This window comes from Netta rufina (assembly GCF_964035555.1).
Source record: "Netta rufina genome assembly, chromosome: 28".
In the NCBI taxonomy this organism is placed as follows: domain Eukaryota; kingdom Metazoa; phylum Chordata; class Aves; order Anseriformes; family Anatidae; genus Netta; species Netta rufina.
Window position 1 is genome coordinate 1,470,590 of NC_140152.1, and position 17,466 is coordinate 1,488,055.

The window sequence follows — 17,466 nt, forward strand, 5'->3', positions numbered from 1 at the left end:
GGTTTTGGGACCAGTTTGGGGAGAAAAAAACAACTAAAGGTTGCCCAGCACCTGCTGTCTCCCTGGCTTTTGGGGCCTAGGCCGGTGTCCGCAGGGTGCGCACGGCGCGAGCCCACCTATGGGATTCATTAACGAGCCGCGTGGCGCTGACGGCCCTCGAGTGAGCGGGGATTAATTTTTGCATCAGCAAACATCCCTGTTGCACTGTCCTACAGGGGGACAAGGCTCCCCTCCTCCCATTTGCCCAGCAGAGCCCCGTGGGATTGCTTCAGAGTGCAGCAGCTGGGCGCGGGTGGGTGCCTGGGGCAAGAGTGGGGTCCCAAGGGGATGTTGCCACAGGGTGAATTGTCCCCATCCTGGCCAGCGCCCCCGCTTTGTCCCCGGGGCTGCTCGCTGTCCCCTACCTCTTACCCTGCCTGTGCAGCCCCTCATCCCCCTGTCCCCAGCTGCCAGGCCAACCCCACGGCCTCATCTTGGTCACCAACCCTGAGCCCCTCTGCACAGGGCCATCAGCCACCTCCTTGCAGCATCCAGGGCCACCGTGGGCACGTGGGACCCATGGGGCAGGAGGACCCACAGAAAAGGGTGCCCACAGGCCATGAGGACCCACAGGCTGTGTCACCCGTGGACAGTGGCACCCATGGACCACAAGGACCCACAGAAAATAGCACCCACAGGCCATGGGGACCTACTCCCAAGGGCTGTGGCCACCCATGGGCAGCAGCACCCCCAGACACCCACCAGCACACCGCAGGTGCAGGGTGCCACCCCCCAGACCCAGGGACCTGGGGCAAGGAAGTCAGGGCCCCACAGGGACTGCACATGGTAGGGGGCCCCAGATGAGGGTCCCAAATTGGGTGTCCCCCCCATGCACCCATGGCATGAGTCAGTGAAAAAGGCTGGAGGTGCGCTGAGAAAAAAAAAATCCCTTCATGGACTGAGCTGAACTCAGCCGGGGGTAGCTCAGCAGCACCCTGCTCCGTCACTCACCCATGGGTGCTTGGGGTGCCCTGGGTGGGGGTCAGGGTGTGGGTGGCCCAAGTTGCCCTGCATGAGGGCAATTTTGGGGTGTCTTAGATAGGAGAGGCTTGGGGTGCCCTCCATGGTCCCAGGTAGGGGGGTGATTCAAGGGGTCTTGGGTTGTCCCCTTCTCAGGGGGGTCCCAGGAGGGGGTTTGGATGCCCCAAATGGGAGGTGGGGGTGTCTTGGGGGTGCCTACAAGGTGGGGGTCTCTTAGGGTGCTGCAGCTGTGGGGTGGGGAGAAGCTAGCCACAGCCCCTCATCATCTCCCCTAGCGGGTGAGGGTGTGTGGGGCTGACCAGGTGGCAGAGCAGGGCAGGACCCCCACACCCAATTAGCAGCAATTAGTGGGCGGGGACCCCCCCAGCCAATTAGCAGCAATTAACAGCCATAAAGGGACCACAGGCAGGGGGGGCAGCAGTGTGGCAGAAGTGGGGGTGACCATGGCAGCAGGGCAGCCCTATGGGCAGGTAAGGCTTGGTGCTGCTGGGGGTGGGGGGAAAGGGCTGCAATGCTGCCCCCCCCCCCCCCCCCAGCACCTCTGGGACTGCTGCTGGTCCCTGAGAGGGGGCACCCAAAGCGCAGCCCCCTTTGTGCCCCCTCCCCAGCTTGCTGGGCTCGTGTTTGCTGGGCTCCAGCAGGGCAGTGATGTGGGTGCTCCCCAGACCTGGGGGTTCGCTGCCCACTGCTCCCCTGGGTTTGTGGATTCAGCAGCAGGATGGCATCGCCAGCCCTGGCCCCTGATGAGGGGCTGGGGTGGGAGCGGGGTGTGAGAGCAGCAGAGGGCTCCAAGGCGGTGTTTGGAAGCAGTGAGGTGCTCCCTGAGCCCGGCAGCAGCACTGCAGCCATTAGAGGAGCTTTTTTTCCCTTTTTAAGCTTGCAATATGGCCTCGTGCCTGCCTGCACGGAGCAGCGGGGGCACCGGCCCCCTGCAGCAACCCTCTCTCCTTGCAGGCTGGCGGAGCTGCTGCAGTGGGGTCCTGGAGCTGTGGGTTCCCCATCTCCCTGCATCCTGCAGTGGGGCAGGGCCTGTCCTAAAGCACTAGGGCAGGGGGTGCTGCCTGCTGGGGAGGGAGAGCCACGGGGCTGGGTCAGATCAAGGAACCTGGGGCTGGGGTATCTCCCTGGCTCTGTTTCTGCGGTGCCGGAGCTGGTTTTGATCCCATTCTTGCAGAAGCTTTCTGGTGTTGGGCTCTGATCTTTGCTGATCCCACAGCAGTAGCCCCCATGCCCTCCTACACAGCTGGGCAGGATCCCTGCCAGCAGGAGCAGCAGGTCCATGGGTGCCTGGTGGTGATGCTGAGCACCAGGCTGCTGCCTGCGAGAGCCACAGGAGGCTGCGATGCCCAGCTCAGGGCTGTCTGCATCTATCCTGTGTTTGAGGCCATCTGCTGGGACCTCATCCCTTCTGTGTCCTCGCAGGGTGCCCGGGTCTGGATCCCTGACTCTGTCCAGGTCTGGAGGGCAGCAGAACTAACCAGAGACTACAAGGAAGGAGATGCCGTTCTGCACCTCCGCCTGGAGGATGGCTCGGTGAGGCTGGGGCCTCATGGTCCCATGGGTCCCTTTGCTCACTGCACGGCCGGGCATCCCAAGCTGGGTGCTGGGGCTCACTCTGTGCCCCCAAACCAGCCTGGGCTCCTCAGCGGGGAGCAGAGAGGCCGTGGATGTGCCTGGTGGCTTGTCTGCTGTCTGAGCACAGCGTGCTGTGGCCGCATCCTCTGCCTGTGCTGCCACCGTGGGGCTGCCTGCCCCTGCTCAGCACTCATCCTGCCCCATCCCTGCAGACGCTGGCTTACCCCCTCGAGTCCCAGCTGCCGCCTCTCTGCAACCCCGAGTGCCTCTCGGGCAAGGATGACCTGGTGGCCCTGAGCTACCTGCACGAGCCGGCCGTGCTGCATTCACTCCGCGTGCGCTTCCTGGAGGCCAACGCCATCTACACCTACTGTGGTGAGCCCCCTGCACCCCGTGTCCCCCCCCCACACCCCGGGATGGGTGCCCTCATGCCCCTTCCCTGTGCACATCCCCTTCTCCAGGTATCATCCTGGTTGCCATCAACCCCTACAAGCCGCTGCCCATCTATGAGGAGGAGGTGATCTACGCCTACAGCGGCCGGGAGATGGGGGACATGGACCCCCACATCTTCGCGCTGGCGGAGGAGGCGTACAAGCAGATGGTGAGGTGAGAGCAGCACCATGGGGGGGGTCTTGCTGTGAGAGCAGCCCCCTGGGTTGTGGTGGGGCAGGGCTGGAGCCCCCATACGGCCCATGGAGAGCCTTCCCCCTGGGGCATGGGCTCATGTCCCCCTCCTGCAGGTTCGGGAAGAATCAGTCCCTCATCATCAGCGGCGAGTCTGGTGCAGGGAAGACTGCGTCAGCCAAGTACGCCATGAGGTACTTCACCACCGTCGGGGGCTGCCTGGGGGACTCCAGCATGGAGGAGAAGGTGCTGGCCTCCAGCCCCGTCATGGAGGTGGGTCCCTGCCCGTCCCAGGCTCTCCCTGTGCTCCTCGTGGCCTTGCATCCCTGATGTTCCCTCCAGTAATGTGGGTGGGTGGAAGGGACTGAAGGTCTCTAGAGCACCTGGAGGTCTGAGGCCACCTAATGTCTCCTGCCAGGCCTTTGGGAATGCAAAGACGACCAGGAACGACAACAGCAGCCGCTTTGGGAAGTACATCGAGATTGGCTTCAGCCAAGCCCGTGTCACTGGGGCCACCATCAAAACCTACCTGCTGGAGAAGTCCCGTGTCACCTTCCAGGTGGGTCTCGGGGCTGCACAGGGGCTGCTGTGCTCCTCCTGGGTCTCACTGGGAGAGCAAAGTGTCCCTTGTCCCTGGTCTGGGGCCTCAGCACTGCCCTTTTTGGGGCCCTGAGGTGACCTGGCTGCTCTTCCCACAGGCGGCAGCAGAGAGGAACTACCACATCTTTTACCAGCTCTGTGCCTCGGCCGCCCTGCCTGAGCTGCAGGGCCTGGGTCTCCGTGAGTACCGCGGCCCCGTGGCATGGCGTGGGCAGTGCTGGTGTTCCTGCTGTTCCCCAAAATGGAGGCAGGATTGGGCTGCCAGTGGGTGCTGTGTGTGCTCTGCACCGCAGGATGGGGGGGGGGTTGGGGCCTGGTGGGGCTGTGCTGGTTTCACCACCTGCACATCTTGCCTGCAGGTGGGGCAGAGACCTTCCACTACACCCGCCAGGGGCGGTGCACTGCTGGCATCGATGATGCAGCTGACCTGGACAACACACGGCACGCCTTCTCCCTCCTGGGTACTGTCCTGGTGGGGCATGGGTGGGGGAGACCGTGGGGGTGGGCAGGGCTGGTCCCCACCATCCCACTGCCCTCACCCCATTGCTGGTGGGAGCACCGGGGATGGACACCCCGGTGCTGGGGAGCCCAGATATCTGCTGGCTGTTCCCATCTCCCCAGCCTGTGGGATGTGGGAATCCCCCCAGCACTGGGGGCAGCCCCTCACGCCCCCGCTGTGCCCGCAGGTGTCCCCGAGGCCGACCAGCTGGAGCTCTTCTCCGTCCTTGCTGCCATCCTGCATCTGGGTGACATTGCGGTCAGAGGGAGGGACCGCCACGGGGACGGGTGCTTCGTGGAGGTGGGTGAGAGCTCACAATGCCCAGCTGCATCGGGACCCGCATCCCGGTGGTGCTGGTGACACTTCTGTCCCTCTGCAGCCTGCTGATGAGGCCCTGAGACAGTTCTGCAAGCTGCTGGGCATTGAGGAGGCACAGGTCACGCGCTGGCTCTGCCACCGCAAGCTGGTGACCGCTGGGGAGACCTACCTGAAGCCGCTCTCCAGGCAGCAGGCACTGGACTCCCGGGACGCCCTGGCCAAGCACATGTACGGGCAGGTCTTCAGGTGGATGGCGAGCAGGGTCAACCGTGCCCTGCGGTCACCAGAGGGCCACCACACCTCCATCGGCATCCTGGACATCTACGGGTAAGGGTGGCTCCCCTCTGCCATGCTGCGTGGAAGAGCACGGTCCTGCTCCTGCCGTGGGTCTGTGGCCACCAGCTGGGTCCTGGGGCAGTGCCTGTCCCTGCAGCGGGGTTGGGTCCGTGGCCACCTGCAGCTCCGGGCTGGTTGGGGTGGCTCTGTCCTGCTCAGCCAGGTCTCTCCCCGCAGGTTTGAGATGTTTGAGTTCAACAGCTTTGAGCAGTTCTGCATCAACTACGCCAACGAGAAGCTGCAGCAGCTCTTCAACCTGGTGGGTGTCACCCAGATGTCCCCTCCAGCACCCTGCTGTGCCGGTGCCTCTGGCTTTCTGCCCTGGGGATGTGGCTGGTGCTCTGGGAGGCTGCTGGAGCTGGGCACAGCCCCAGAAGTGCCCCTGCCCTGCAGAAACCCAGCTGCTGCCTGCAGCCAGGCCGGTGACCGGCCACCTCTGCCCCACCTCATCCTGCTCCCCATCTCTCCCTCCAGCATGTCTTCAAGCTGGAGCAGGAAGAGTATGTGACCGAGGAGATCCCTTGGGTCTTTGTCGACTTCTGTGACAACCAGCCATGCATTGAGCTCATCGAGGGCCGCCTCGGCATCCTGGACCTGCTGAATGAGGAGTGCAAGGTGGGCACGAGGCACTGGAGCAGGCTGCTGTGGCTGTCCTGAGCCCTCGGCCACCCGTCCAACCCCTCTGCCTTTCAGATGCCCCAAGGCAGTGACGGGAGCTGGGCGCAGAAGCTCTACCAGACCCACCTCGGCAGCTCCCACTTCCAGAAGCCCAAGAGGCCCGTGGATGCCTTCATTGTCTGCCACTTCGCTGGCAAGGTAGGAGAGCTGCAGTGGTGGTGGTACCTCGCTGGGTGGGGGGCTTGGCAGCACCCAGCCTGACCCTCAGGAGCTGCTGGGGACATCTCCTGCAGCCTCTGCCCTCTCCGTGCTGGGCTGCAGCTCCAAGGGCAGGAATTACAGAAAACAAGAGGTCCTGTGGTGGTGGTGCCATCAGTAGTGTGGCCACAGCCAGCCCTGGCTCCTGCAAGGGTCCTTTCCAAGAGCCCTGCCCCAATCCAGGCAGGGAAGCCCCTAACGCTGGTGCTGGTGTTGTCCCCTGCCAGGTGGAGTACCAGTGCAGTGGGTTCGTGGAGAAGAACAGGGACACCATCCCTGAGGAGCTGGTGGGGCTGCTGCGAGCCAGCAAGGTGAGAGCCAGCCCCATGGGTGCTGCGAGGGGTGGGTGTTGAGGGAGGTGGAAGCCGTGCAGGGTGAGCCCTGCGTTTCCTGGGGGTGGTGACCCACTGTCAGGGTGCCCCGTGATGTGGGTACCCCAATTTCATTCTCCTGCCCTCGGGCTGGGGTGTGCTGCTGCTCCCATGTCACTAATGCTGTCTTCTCCTCCCCTCTGCTCCATGTGGCCCTGGCAGAAGGTAAGGGACATCTGGGGGGAGAGCTTTTGTTCACCCGGGAGGGTGCCCACGACTTGCCCTTGGGTTCCCTTGGGTGCACAGCCGGTCCCTGCACATTTAGGGCACACTGGGGCTGTGGCCGTGTCGGGATCCTGCACGGGGCTGGCCTCTGGGGCCGTGTCCTGCTGGTGCTGGCTCTGGGGCGGTGTGGGGTGCTGCTTGCTGCTCACAGCTCTGCTCCGTGCAGTCTGCCCTGCTGGCCGAGCTCTTTCTGGAGGATGGGGACGTGTCCCTGCAGTCCCGCAGGTCCAGCGGCCACCGGCTGCCCGGCCGCCCCAGCCGCAGGTCTCTGCCTGGCAGCCAGAGGAGCAAGAAGTCCATCTCCAGCCAGGTACAGGATGGGGGAGCCCCGAGTCCTGCCCTGTCCCAGGGGACCCCCAGGCCCTCCTGCTGGCCCTGACCACCTCCCCATTGTGCTCTGCAGTTCAGAGCCTCCCTGAACCGGCTGATGGAGATGCTGGGCAGCACCACGCCGCACTATGTCCGCTGCATCAAACCCAATGATGAGAAGCTGCCCTTCGTGTGAGTGCAGTGGGGGCACCACGGGGCTCTGCTCCCACCCTCCAAGCCCTGTCCCTCCTGTCCTGCATGCCTTGGTGCACACCTGATGAGCTGCATGGGATCAGTTGTTTTTTTTATCTTTGGCCCCAGGTTTGACTCCAGGCGAGCAGTGGAGCAGCTGCGAGCCTGTGGGGTCCTGGAGACCATCCGGATCAGTGCCGCGGGCTACCCCTCCAGGTACCCCCTGCTTCCCTGACACCCCAGGGCTTCCCCTGGCCAGAACACCCCCCTGATCCCCTCTGTGCCCCACAGGTGGACATACCAGGAGTTCTTCGACAGATACAGGGCTCTGGTGAATGGAGAGGAGCTGGGGGGTGCTGATGTGAAGCAGAGCTGCAGCCTTGCCCTGGGGAGATTGCTCCAGGTAAGGGCTCTGCTCAGGGGGTGCAGCTGTAGTACCTGAGCATCCCTTGCTGATGCTTTTTCCCATCTTTCTCCCAGTGTGTGTGTACGTGCCCCATGGGGTGCAGGAATGGGTGTAATATTGGTGGGGAGGATTTGGGATTCCCCCAGCTGCTGGGGAAGCTGAGCAAGGGAGGTTGGGAGCATGCAGAGCATTGCTTTGGAGGAACCTGTCCAGGGCGTGCCTCCTCCCTGGTTCTGACTCCCCTCTTCTGCCCCCAGGACCCCAGCAAGTACCAGTGTGGGAAGAGCAAGGTGTTCTTCCGGGCGGGCCAGGTGGCGTACCTGGAGGAGCTGCGGTACCGGCGGCTGCGGGCAGCCTGCACCCTGCTGCAGCGGCACCTGCGGGGCTGGCTGGCGCGGCGGCGCTTCGGCCGGGTGCGTGCCGCGGTGCTCTGCCTGCAGCGCCATACCCGGGGCCTGCTGGCCCGCAGGTGAGCAGGGATGGGGCTTTGAGGGAGATGCAACGAGCAGAAACCCGGCTCTGGGGTGTGCTGGGGGCTCTGCTGCCCTGCACCCAGCTCCTCGCCTCCCCGCAGGCTTGCCGCGATGCTGCGGAGGAGCAGGGCTGCTGTGGTGCTGCAGAAGACCATGAGGATGGTGCTGGCCCGGCGCTCCTACCTGCGCACACGCCGGGCTGCTGTCACCATCCAAGCCTTCGCCCGAGGCATGTTTGCCCGGCGTCTGTACCGGCAGGTAGGAGCCTGGCAGGGTGCTGGGTGCCCCCATCCTGTGGTGGGGAGCCCCTGCCCCATGCAACTGGGGGAGCAGCATGCTCTCGGTGATGCTGTCACCTTCCTGACACCTTGGTGACATCTTGCCATGCTGCTCAGGGTCAGCTGGCATCACAGCACCTCTTGGTGACAGCGTGGCACTGCCCCCGGTGTCCTCAGGTGCACAGGGCTGGCATCACCGTTGTCCCCGTGCCTGCTGGTGGTGCCACTGCCCCGTCTCTCCCTTGCAGATGGTGTGGCACCAGAAAGCTGTGGTGATCCAGGCAGCCGTCAGGGGCTGGCTGGCCCGGAGACACTACACCCGGCTGCGCGGGGCCGTGCTCTACCTGCAGTGCTGCTACCGCCGGGCACGGGCGCGCCGGGAGCTGCGGCGCCTGCGGGCGGAGGCACGCTCGGTGGAGCACTACAAGCAGCTGCACAAGGGCATGGAGATCAAGGTGATGCAGCTGCAGTGCAGGCTGGATGAGCAGGTGGGTGCTGCAGCCTGCCTCGGACCTGCCTTTGCCGACCAGTCCCTGTATCACCAGAAGCACAGCCCTGGGCTGCCCCATCCTGCCCATGGAGCTGGCCCTGCAGGGCGTGTGTCCCCAGGCAGGAGTGCTGTGCTGAGGGGTCAGTGCTGGGTTTCTGATGCACCCCAGGGAGGTGCTGGAGCCCTCCTGGGTGCTTGGGTGGGCACAGCCTCACAGCACAGCAGCGTGTGCCGGAATGGCTCCGGCACAGCGCGTTCTCCCACCGGCCACATCTCCTGCTGCCATCTGGGTGAGCGTCTCGGCTCCGGCTGCCACCGCTCCAGCCCTGGGGGTGGCTGCGGGGTGGGAGGGAGGGCCCCTGTGGTGCTGCCCTGTCCCTGGAGGTGGGGAGCAGGATGTGAAGGCATGGCAAAGCTCATGATGCGTGGCTCCATCTGGGATGGTGCCTGATGGACAGCTCTGCGTGGTGGGGGGGTACCCAAGGCGCAGGGCTCCCACTGATGGGGAGAAGGGGGACCTGAGGGGATGCCCCCAGCACCCCATAACCTGCTCTGCCCCCCCCCAGGCCCAGGAGAAGCAGCGGCTGGCGGAGCAGCTCTCGGCGCTGAACACTGCCCACGCCGAGGAGGTGCAGCGCCTGCGGGCCGAGATGCAGGGGCTGCGGGAGGATGCAGCTCGTGATGCCCAGGTCCAGCAGCTGCAGGAGCGGCTGGCAGAGCTGGAGAGGCACAGTGCCGAGAGCCGTCTGGCACAGGAGGTTGATGAGCTCCGGAAGGTCTGTTGTGGGGATAGCTGGAGCTGCTCTTGATCTGTGGGGGTTTTCCAGGGCACTGAGCCTGGTGCTGAGTGCCCACGGAGAGGTCTCTGGGCTGTACTGACCCCTCTGCTTCCCCCCCAGCGCCTGGCAGAGGTGGAGGCGGTGAAACTGCACCTGGGGGAGGAGAGGGATGCCCTGATCCAGCGCACCTTGGAGCAGTCGCAGGATCTGGAAGGTAAAGGGTTCCCCTGCCCCATCCTGCACGAGGCTGGTCCTGCAGGCCTGGTGTGCCCCCCCCCCCCCATTGCAGGGGCTGCGTCCTGTCCCCTACCCGTGTGTCCCCTGTCCCCTGCAGAGCAGCACCAGCGTGCGGTGCGGGAGAGCCGGGGGCTGCAGCAGGAGCTGGAGGAGGAGCGGGCGCGCTACCAGAGCCTGGTGAAGGAGTACGCCCGCCTGGAGCAGGGCTACGAGAACCTGCGGGATGAGGTGGCCTTCCACAGGGTGAGGGGCTGGGGGGCTCGACCCCCCTGGGGACCCCTGGACTATGGGAAGTGGGCAACTGGGTTCGTGTGCTGGGGGATCCCCCAGCTAAGGCAGCCTGGGGGGCTTCAAAGCCACTGTCCTTTAAAGGAGGGGGGCTCCAAAGCCATCATCCTTTGGGGGTGCTTCAAAACCACCTTTCTTTAAGGGGGAGGCTCCAAAACTACCTTCTGTTAAGCTGTGGGGTTGGAGGGCTGAGCTGCCCTGTCCTTGTGCCCCATCCTGGGGAGGGGACAAGTGGTGTGTGCTGGCCGGTCGGTGTTTGGGGTGTGGGGCACCAACCCTGCCCTCCTCCCCCTCAGCAAAGCACCTTCAGGCGCTCCCCTTCATCCGAGAGCTTCCTGGGCTCCGAGAGCAGCTACCTGTCCTCCATGTCCACCGCCCCGTCGCGGGATGGCTCCGACCAACAGCCTGAGGTAGTGGGGACAATGGTGGGGCTGGCAGAGTTGGGGGTGACAAGGAGCCTGTGGGACCGCCATGCGCCCACCTGGGGGTGTTTGCAGGGATTTCAGCCCCTGGCTCCCACTCCAAGCCCCCTCCTTGCACCCAGGGGCCGGAGGAGCGCTGTCAGCCAGTGTCCGAGGGTCCCCAGCCCGCGGCGGAGCCACTGCCCAACGGCGGCGCGGGGCAGGACCCCTTGGAGCAGGCGTACCTCCTGCTGCTGGGGCAGCTCAACGCCGTCACCGAGGAGCTGGCCCGCACCCGCGAGGAGCTGCGGAGGAGCAAAGCCTCTGCTGAGCATGAGGAGAAGAAACCCCTGGACTTCCTGAAGAGAAGGGTGAGTCCCTGCCCCACTGATATGGGGCTGGATGGGGCTGCTGGGGCTGCTCTCACCCTGCCCTGCTGTCCTGGCAGAACATCGCCGGGATGCTGGGGCTGGGCAGGAGCCCGGAGAAGGCAGCGGATGATGACTTGAAGCACGCCTACGATGCTGTGCAGGTTGCCAACAAGTGAGTGGGGCCACAGGGAGGGTCTGGCTGGGGCTGGGTTCCCTGCAGTGGGGTGCAGCATCGTGGGGTGCTGCTGGGGGGTTCCCTGCTGTCCTGGCCGGCTGCAGCCACCTCACCCGTGCAGTGCTGTGATGCTGGGCAGCTCCGAACCTCTAAAGCAGCAGTCTCCCTACCTGCATCCTTGGCTCCTCTTCCCTGCTGTGCTGCATCCTCCTGGGAGGCTGGAGCTCCCCAGAATGGGTGCCCCCACCCCACAAGCTTGCTGGGTGCCCCCAGCTGGCCTTGGTGCATCCAGAGGGAAGATCAGGGCAGGGGGCAAGTCCCAGTCTTGCAGGCTTTGAGGGACAAATGATGCCCTGAGGAATGGGGTGTGATGATTGACAGCACCATGGAGAGGTTTGGGTTGGAAGGGACCTTGAAGCCCACCCTGTCCCACCCCTGCCGTGGGCACGACCCCCCCCAGCAGCCCAGGCTGCCCCCAGCCCCATCCAGCCTGGCCTTGGGCCCTGCCAGGGATGGGGCACCCACAGCTCCTCAGGGAAGCCTCAGCCAGGGCCTCACCGCCCTCAGGGGGAAGAATTCCTTCCTAACAGCTCATCTGAACCTACCCTCTTTTAGTTTAAATCCCTTACCCCTTGTCATATCAGCATGTGCCCTTGTGAAAAGTCTCTCTTACAAGTCCCCTTCAGGCACTGGCAGACTGCTGTAGGTTCTCCCCAGAGCCTTCTCTTCTCCAGACTGAACACCCCCAGGTCTCCCAGCCTGTCCTCATAGCAAAGCTGCTCCATCCCCTGAGCATCCCTGTGGCCTCCTCTGGACTCCCTGACCCTGTGCTCCAGGTGGGGTCCCACAGGGGCAGAGCAGAGGGGCACAATCCCCTCCTCACCCCAGCCAGGGTGCTGCTGGCTTCCTGGGCTGCGAGCAGGCGCTGCTGGTTCGTGTCCTATTTCCCACCCACCAGTACCCCAAGCCCTTCTCCACGGGGCTGCTCTCCATCCCTTTGTCCTGTGCTGATGTCTGGGACTGCCCCAACCCAGGTGCAGTGCCCTGCGTGTGGTCGTGTTGGTCTGCACGAGGTTCCCGTGGGCACACCTCTGAGCTCTGCCAGGTCCCTGGGGATGGCACCCCCTCCTCCTGGGTCTGCACCCCTCAGCGGGGTGCACGGGCATGCTGAGGGTGCTCTCGACCCCGCTGTGTGTCACTGACAGTGACAATGACAGCACGGGTCCCAGGGCAGGCCAGGCAGGTGACATTGGCCTGGCTCGGTGACTCGGGTTCCCCCGGCGCACGCAGGCTGCTGGCGAGCCAGCTGCAGGAGGAGAAGCAGCAGCACGAGGAGGAGGTGGAGGGGCTGCACCTCGACATCCGCTCGCTCAAGCAGCTGAGCCAGCAGCAGGCAGCCCTCATCCAGGACCTGCAGCGGCACCAGGGCCAGGAGGGGCTGCAGCACCACGTCGTGAGGCTCAAGGAGGAGAATTGGGTAAGGGGGGCACAGGGCTCGGGCAGCTCCCCCCACCCCATAGCGAGCCCCAACATCCCACTGGGGAGTGATGCAGGGGACCCAAGGCATCCCCCAGCTCCATACCCCATGAGCTGGGTGCTGGTGGTGGTGGCTGACCCTACAAGAGCTGTTCCTGCCCAGGAGCTGTCCCAGAAGCTGGAGAAGCAGGAGAGGACCACCATGAAGCTCCAAAAGCAGCTCAGAGCCTATGCGAAGCAGATCCAGGACTTCACAGGTGAGCGCCTGCATGGGGAGGGGGGGAGCACAAGGCTGGCTGGGGTGGGGGGGGCAGGCTGTTTTGGGGCTGGTGCATCACCCGGCCTCAAGGTGTGGGGACCAGGGTACCTACAAACCCCGGGGAGCTCTTCTTGGGCTGAGCTGAAGGGACCTGCTCCAGGTCCCCCAGCCCAGGGCACAGCAGGATGTGACCCCTGCTCCTCCCCACCAGTGAAGAGAGAGACCGCCGGGCTGGGGCAGGAGCCAGCAGTGTCCCAAGCAGCCCCATCCCCACCAGGGCTGTCCCAGGCCATGCTGGCGTGGAGGACGGAGGACGAAGGGCGCATCATCAAGGCCGTCATCACAGGTAGGATTTGGGTGGACGGGGACCCCATTACCCAACGGAGCAGCTTGCTCCCTACTAGGGTTTCTTCCCCAGAGGATGGTCTCATCCTTCCCACCTCGCTGGGGCAGCACCCTGCCCCCTTCAGCTCCCAGTAAGTGCCTGTCCCCTGCTCCCCCCTGCAGACTACCGCCCGCAGAGCAGCCCTGGGGCGCTGCCAGAGCTGCCGGCCTTCCTCCTCTTCCTCTGCCTCCGCCACGCAGACCACTGCCGTGACGAGCCGCGGGCCCGCTCCCTGCTGGATGCAGCCATCAATGCCATCAAGAGGGTGATGAAGGTGCTGGGCCTGGCCCCCTTGGGGGGGGATTTGGGCTGAGGAGCAGGAGCTCTGCTGGCACATGGGGGGGAGGCACTGGGGCTGCAGCCTGGTCCCCAGGGCTTTGTGTGGGGGAGCTGGGGAGTCCAACCTGAGCATCCCCTGGGGCTGGGGGGGTTTGGAGAAAGCATGTGGTGGGGGTGCTTGCTGCTGGCACTGCTGGAGCCTTGCTGACCCCTCCCCTGTTCTCACTTTTCCCCCCCCACCTTGCAGAAGCACAGCGATGACTTTGAAGTTGTGGCCCTCTGGCTGGCAAACACCTGCCAGCTTCTGAACTGCCTGCGCCAGTACGGCCGGGATGAGGTGAGGTTGGGCTGGGGAGGGGGACATCACGCCCCTACACCCTTCCTGGGAAGTGTGGGGGCTTTGGGGACTTTGGGAAGGGGGCAGTGAAGCTTGCCCAGGGCTGGGGCTGCATCCCAAGCATCCCAACCTGGGCGTGCATGGGGCTGTAGAGGGATGGAGCCGATGCGTTCATCCCCCAGAAGGGATGGGGGGGGGGTACCCTGTATTTCTTTATTCTTATTTTTTGTCCCCCTGACCTGGCCGTGCCCGCAGAGCTGCTCCCAGGGGAACACAGCGCGGCAGAGCACGCACCGCCTGCAGCACCTGGACCTGCAGAGTGCCGGCCGCAGCCTGGGCGCCTTGGCCGTGCAGCTCTACCAGCAGCTCATCCGCACCGCTGAGAAGCGCCTCAAGCCCATGATTGGTACCCAGGGGGCTCGGGGAATGGGGGCTGGGGGGCTCGCAGGGCCCCTGTGCTGGGATGCTGGCTTGGGGAGGGGAGTGCTGCAGGAGCAACCTGTGGTGTGCCCGGAGCTGGGCTTGGAATTGGGTCTCTGTGGGGTCCCGCTGCTCCCTGAGCCTCCCAGCTTGGAAGGGGGAGCTGGAGGGGGCTCAGCACCCCTGGGGGGCTCCCTCACCCCCCTGCTCCACCAGTCTTTATGTCCCCAACCATGATGCAGCACTAAGGAGCTCTGCAAAGCACAACACAGCACCTCTTTGCTCTGACCAACCTTTTTTTCCCCTTTTTTCTTCCTAACCCTCCAGTTTCCGCAATGCTGGAGAGCGAGACCATCCAGGGCTTGGCCTCCTCCTGCCCTCCCGGCCTCCACCGGCCCTCGGCCCCCGTAGCCCACACCCTGCCCGAGCTCCTGCAGCAGCTGGGCTCCTTCCACCAGCTCCTGGGTCGCCACAGGCTGGCCCCGGCCGTTGGGCACCAGGTCCTGCGCCAGCTCCTCTTCCTCGTCAGCGGCACCACCCTCAACTACCTGCTGCTGAGGAAGGATGCCTGCTCCTGGACCCGCGGCATCCAGCTCAGGTTGGTCCCCCCAAGGGCTTGTAGTGCGTTTTGGGGGGGCTGGGACACGGTGGGTGCCTCCCCCTGACCCCCTTTGTCACGGCAGGTACAACATCAGCCAGCTGGAGCAGTGGCTGCGGGCGCAGGGGCTGCAGCACAGCGGGGCCCGCGAGATGCTGGAGCCGCTGGTGCAGGCTGCCCAGCTGCTGCAGGTGAAGAAGGCGACGGAGGAGGATGCTGGGGCGATCTGCAGCCTGTGCACGGTGCTGTCCCCGCAGCAGGTACCCGAGGGGGGGGATTGGGGGTCACCCCCTGGGGCTGGGATCTGGGGCAGGGGGGTCACAGAGCTCCCCCGATGTCCCTCCAGGTCGTGAAGATCCTGCGGGCGTACACCCCCGCTGCGGGGCTGGAGGAGCGCGTGAGCCCCGACTTCATCAGCACCGTGGAGGTAAGCGGGGACCTCGGCCCCGGGCTCTGTCCCCATTTTGCTACCGCCTTGCTGAGCGCCGTGTCCCTTGCAGAAGCGACTGCAGGAGCAGCAGCAGGGGGGTCCCAGCCAGCTGCTGGTGGACACCAGCCACCTCTTCCCTGTCAACCTGCCCTTCGTCGCCTCCCCCGTGCACCTGGACGAGCTCCGCATCCCCGACACCATAGACCTGGCCTTCCTCCTCCGCCTCTGAGCCCTGTCTGACCCCCCAGGAGCAGGAGGACGGTGGTGATTTGGGGTTTGCTGCGCTGCGTGGTGCTCCCCTGGGGGCTGTTTGTTGCTGAGACCCGTGGGTACTTTGTTTTGTGGCGCAGCCACATCTGTTCTGGCCACTTTTTAATCCTTTTGGTGCTAATAAAAGTCTTTGCAGATAATTTGGGTGTCTGAGGTTGGCTGTGGGCATGCGCTCTTTGCAGGGTGGGGGTGGTTGGAGGTGGGGGGGGCGGGTGTTTGGGGTCTGCCCCAGTCCCCTTTAACCCTGGGATGGAGTTTGGCCTTTACATGGGGTGGGAAGAGCAAATCCTGAGTTGGGGGGGGGGGGTGGTGCAGCATCCCTGGGGTCCTTATCCTTGGGGTTGAGCTTAAAGGGGGGGGCAGTGGGGATAGGGAGCCCCTGGGTGCCTGCTCCTCCATCCCCCAGCACCCGCAGCCACAGCCAAGGGTGTGCTTTTTAATGTCAGTTATAATAAAATATTTTTACAGAGCCCAAAAAAGTCAAAATAGTGCAAAACATCTCACGGTCATGCATCCATGGTAGCCCCCCCGGCGGGGGGAGGTACAGACACAGGGGCATCGGTGACACGGGTACAGGAGCGGGGTGGTCGGTTCAATCACATGCCAAACAGGACTGGGGGGAGAAGGGGCACATTTTTTTTGGGGGGGGGGGGTAGAATGGGGCTGGGCCCCCCCCGGGAGCAGCAGTTAGAAAAGGGGTGTAAACATTGAACAGAAATGAGAGTGGATACCTAAACCCTTTGGTCCCAGGCAAATCCTATAGAAAAAGGACTGGGAGGGGGGGGGCTGGGTTACCCTGTTTTGGGGTGGGGAGGGGGCTGAGAGGTATATATTGACCTGGGGGGGCTTCAGGCTTCTGTCCCCCCTGGTGCTGAGGGGTGGCCGTCCCTCTCAGCACGGGGGGGACGCTGTGCTCCCTATCCACCCCCCCGAGACACGCACACCACTGATCACACAGAAATGGTGGTTAATGGGGAATATGGGGGGGGGTCCTATTGGGGAGGGGGCCAAGGGTCTTGCTTGTGCCAAAGAGGTCCCATGGGGGTTGCTGCAGAGACCTTGTGCCACATGGGGGGGTGGGGGTGGGCAGTCCCTGCTCACCAGAGCCAAGGGAGATGGGTGCCCCCCCAGCCCGTGGGAGGGGGGTGCCCCCCACCCTGGCACCCTGGGGGGGGGCAGCGGGGCCACCCGCACGGCGGCCAGGCAGGGAAGACAGGATAGGGGCCGGGGGCTGCTCCCTGCTGCTCCCGGCCCTGGTGGTGCCACCGCCGGCTGGGGGGGGGGACCCTGTGGTGGGGGCTGTGCCCACCGGCCCCCCAGCCCCTATAGCCCTTCGGGGTGCGGGACACGGCCGTGTCCTGCTGCCCCGTGTATGTACAGCTATTTACATATGTACAGGGTGCTGGGTTGGGGGGGCCCTGCCCCTGGTTAACACCGGGTGGGGGACAAGGGGTCATCACGCTGGGAAGACCCCCCCACAACCTCCCACCCCCCCATCCCAGTGCTTCCCTTGTGTCACTCGATGAGGTTTAGGGCCAGGTGGGGTGGGGATGGGGCATGAGGGTCCCTCCAGCCCAGGCTGGGAAGGGGCAGAGCCTCCCCATCGCCCAGCTTGGGGTCCAGCCCTTCCCTGCAGCCCCCCCAGCCCCATCGGGGTGGGACGGGGGGGTGCTCGTGCTCGGCGCTACCACCCAGGGGAGGGACTGGGGGGGTCCAACGCTGCCCCTGCACCCCCCCAAACACCGGGGCCGGGCAGGCGCCTCCTCTCGTGGCCGCTCTTATGGCTTATACGTGGCTGGAGGACGCTGGGCTGGGTAGGGGGGGGGACAAGGGGGGGGGGATTTAACTGCTGCCCTCCTCGGCCGAGCGCGTGTCGGACTTGAGCTTGACGAACTCCTTGGCCACCTCGTCGTTGTTGCGCTGGGAGAGGATGCGCAGCACGGTGAGCCCGGTGTCGTCCATGTGGATGCGGCGGCCCAGGGGCAGCCAGCAGGCGCAGCTGGCGCGCTGCAGGATGTCGCGGAGCTGCAGCACGGCGATGCCCACCGTGCGGTCCTCCCGCGCGAAGCAGTAATCCTTCACGCACACCTGCAGCTCGTAGCACTCGGGGCCCGTCTCCGTCCCCAGGGTGCTGCGGGGGGGACAAGGGACAGGCGGCGTTGGCACGGG

The 17,466-nt window shown here is 64.9% G+C and overlaps 2 protein-coding genes across 2 annotated transcripts in view; one reads left to right on the forward strand and one right to left on the reverse strand.

Annotated features, from left to right (window-relative positions):
• Positions 1-2,247: 2,247 nt before the first annotated feature.
• On the forward strand, positions 2,248-15,256 carry LOC311219451 (unconventional myosin-Vb-like; the record flags this gene model as incomplete). The annotated part of the gene is made up of 36 exons (XM_084302589.1): positions 2,248-2,553; positions 2,808-2,970; positions 3,057-3,201; positions 3,336-3,492; positions 3,638-3,778; positions 3,918-3,999; positions 4,179-4,280; positions 4,506-4,618; positions 4,698-4,963; positions 5,150-5,231; positions 5,447-5,587; positions 5,666-5,788; positions 6,076-6,159; positions 6,611-6,754; positions 6,848-6,945; positions 7,075-7,161; positions 7,237-7,348; positions 7,609-7,820; positions 7,926-8,082; positions 8,351-8,590; positions 9,159-9,368; positions 9,492-9,585; positions 9,706-9,851; positions 10,193-10,321; positions 10,441-10,668; positions 10,746-10,840; positions 12,134-12,320; positions 12,483-12,576; positions 12,856-12,924; positions 13,086-13,237; positions 13,490-13,579; positions 13,835-13,985; positions 14,327-14,597; positions 14,683-14,857; positions 14,944-15,024; positions 15,098-15,256. The coding sequence occupies 36 exons, from the start codon at positions 2,248-2,250 to the stop codon at positions 15,254-15,256; spliced, it is 5,286 nt and encodes a 1,761-aa protein (XP_084158715.1).
• Positions 15,257-15,719: 463 nt separating this feature from the next.
• Positions 15,720-17,466, reverse strand: part of UNC13A (unc-13 homolog A) — a 29,819-nt gene continuing 28,072 nt past the window's right edge. Inside the window, exon 41 of the mRNA XM_084302848.1 lies at positions 15,720-17,428. Within this exon, the coding sequence (XP_084158974.1) occupies positions 17,140-17,428 (289 nt within the window). The 3' untranslated portion in view covers positions 15,720-17,139. The remainder of the gene's footprint in view (positions 17,429-17,466) is intronic.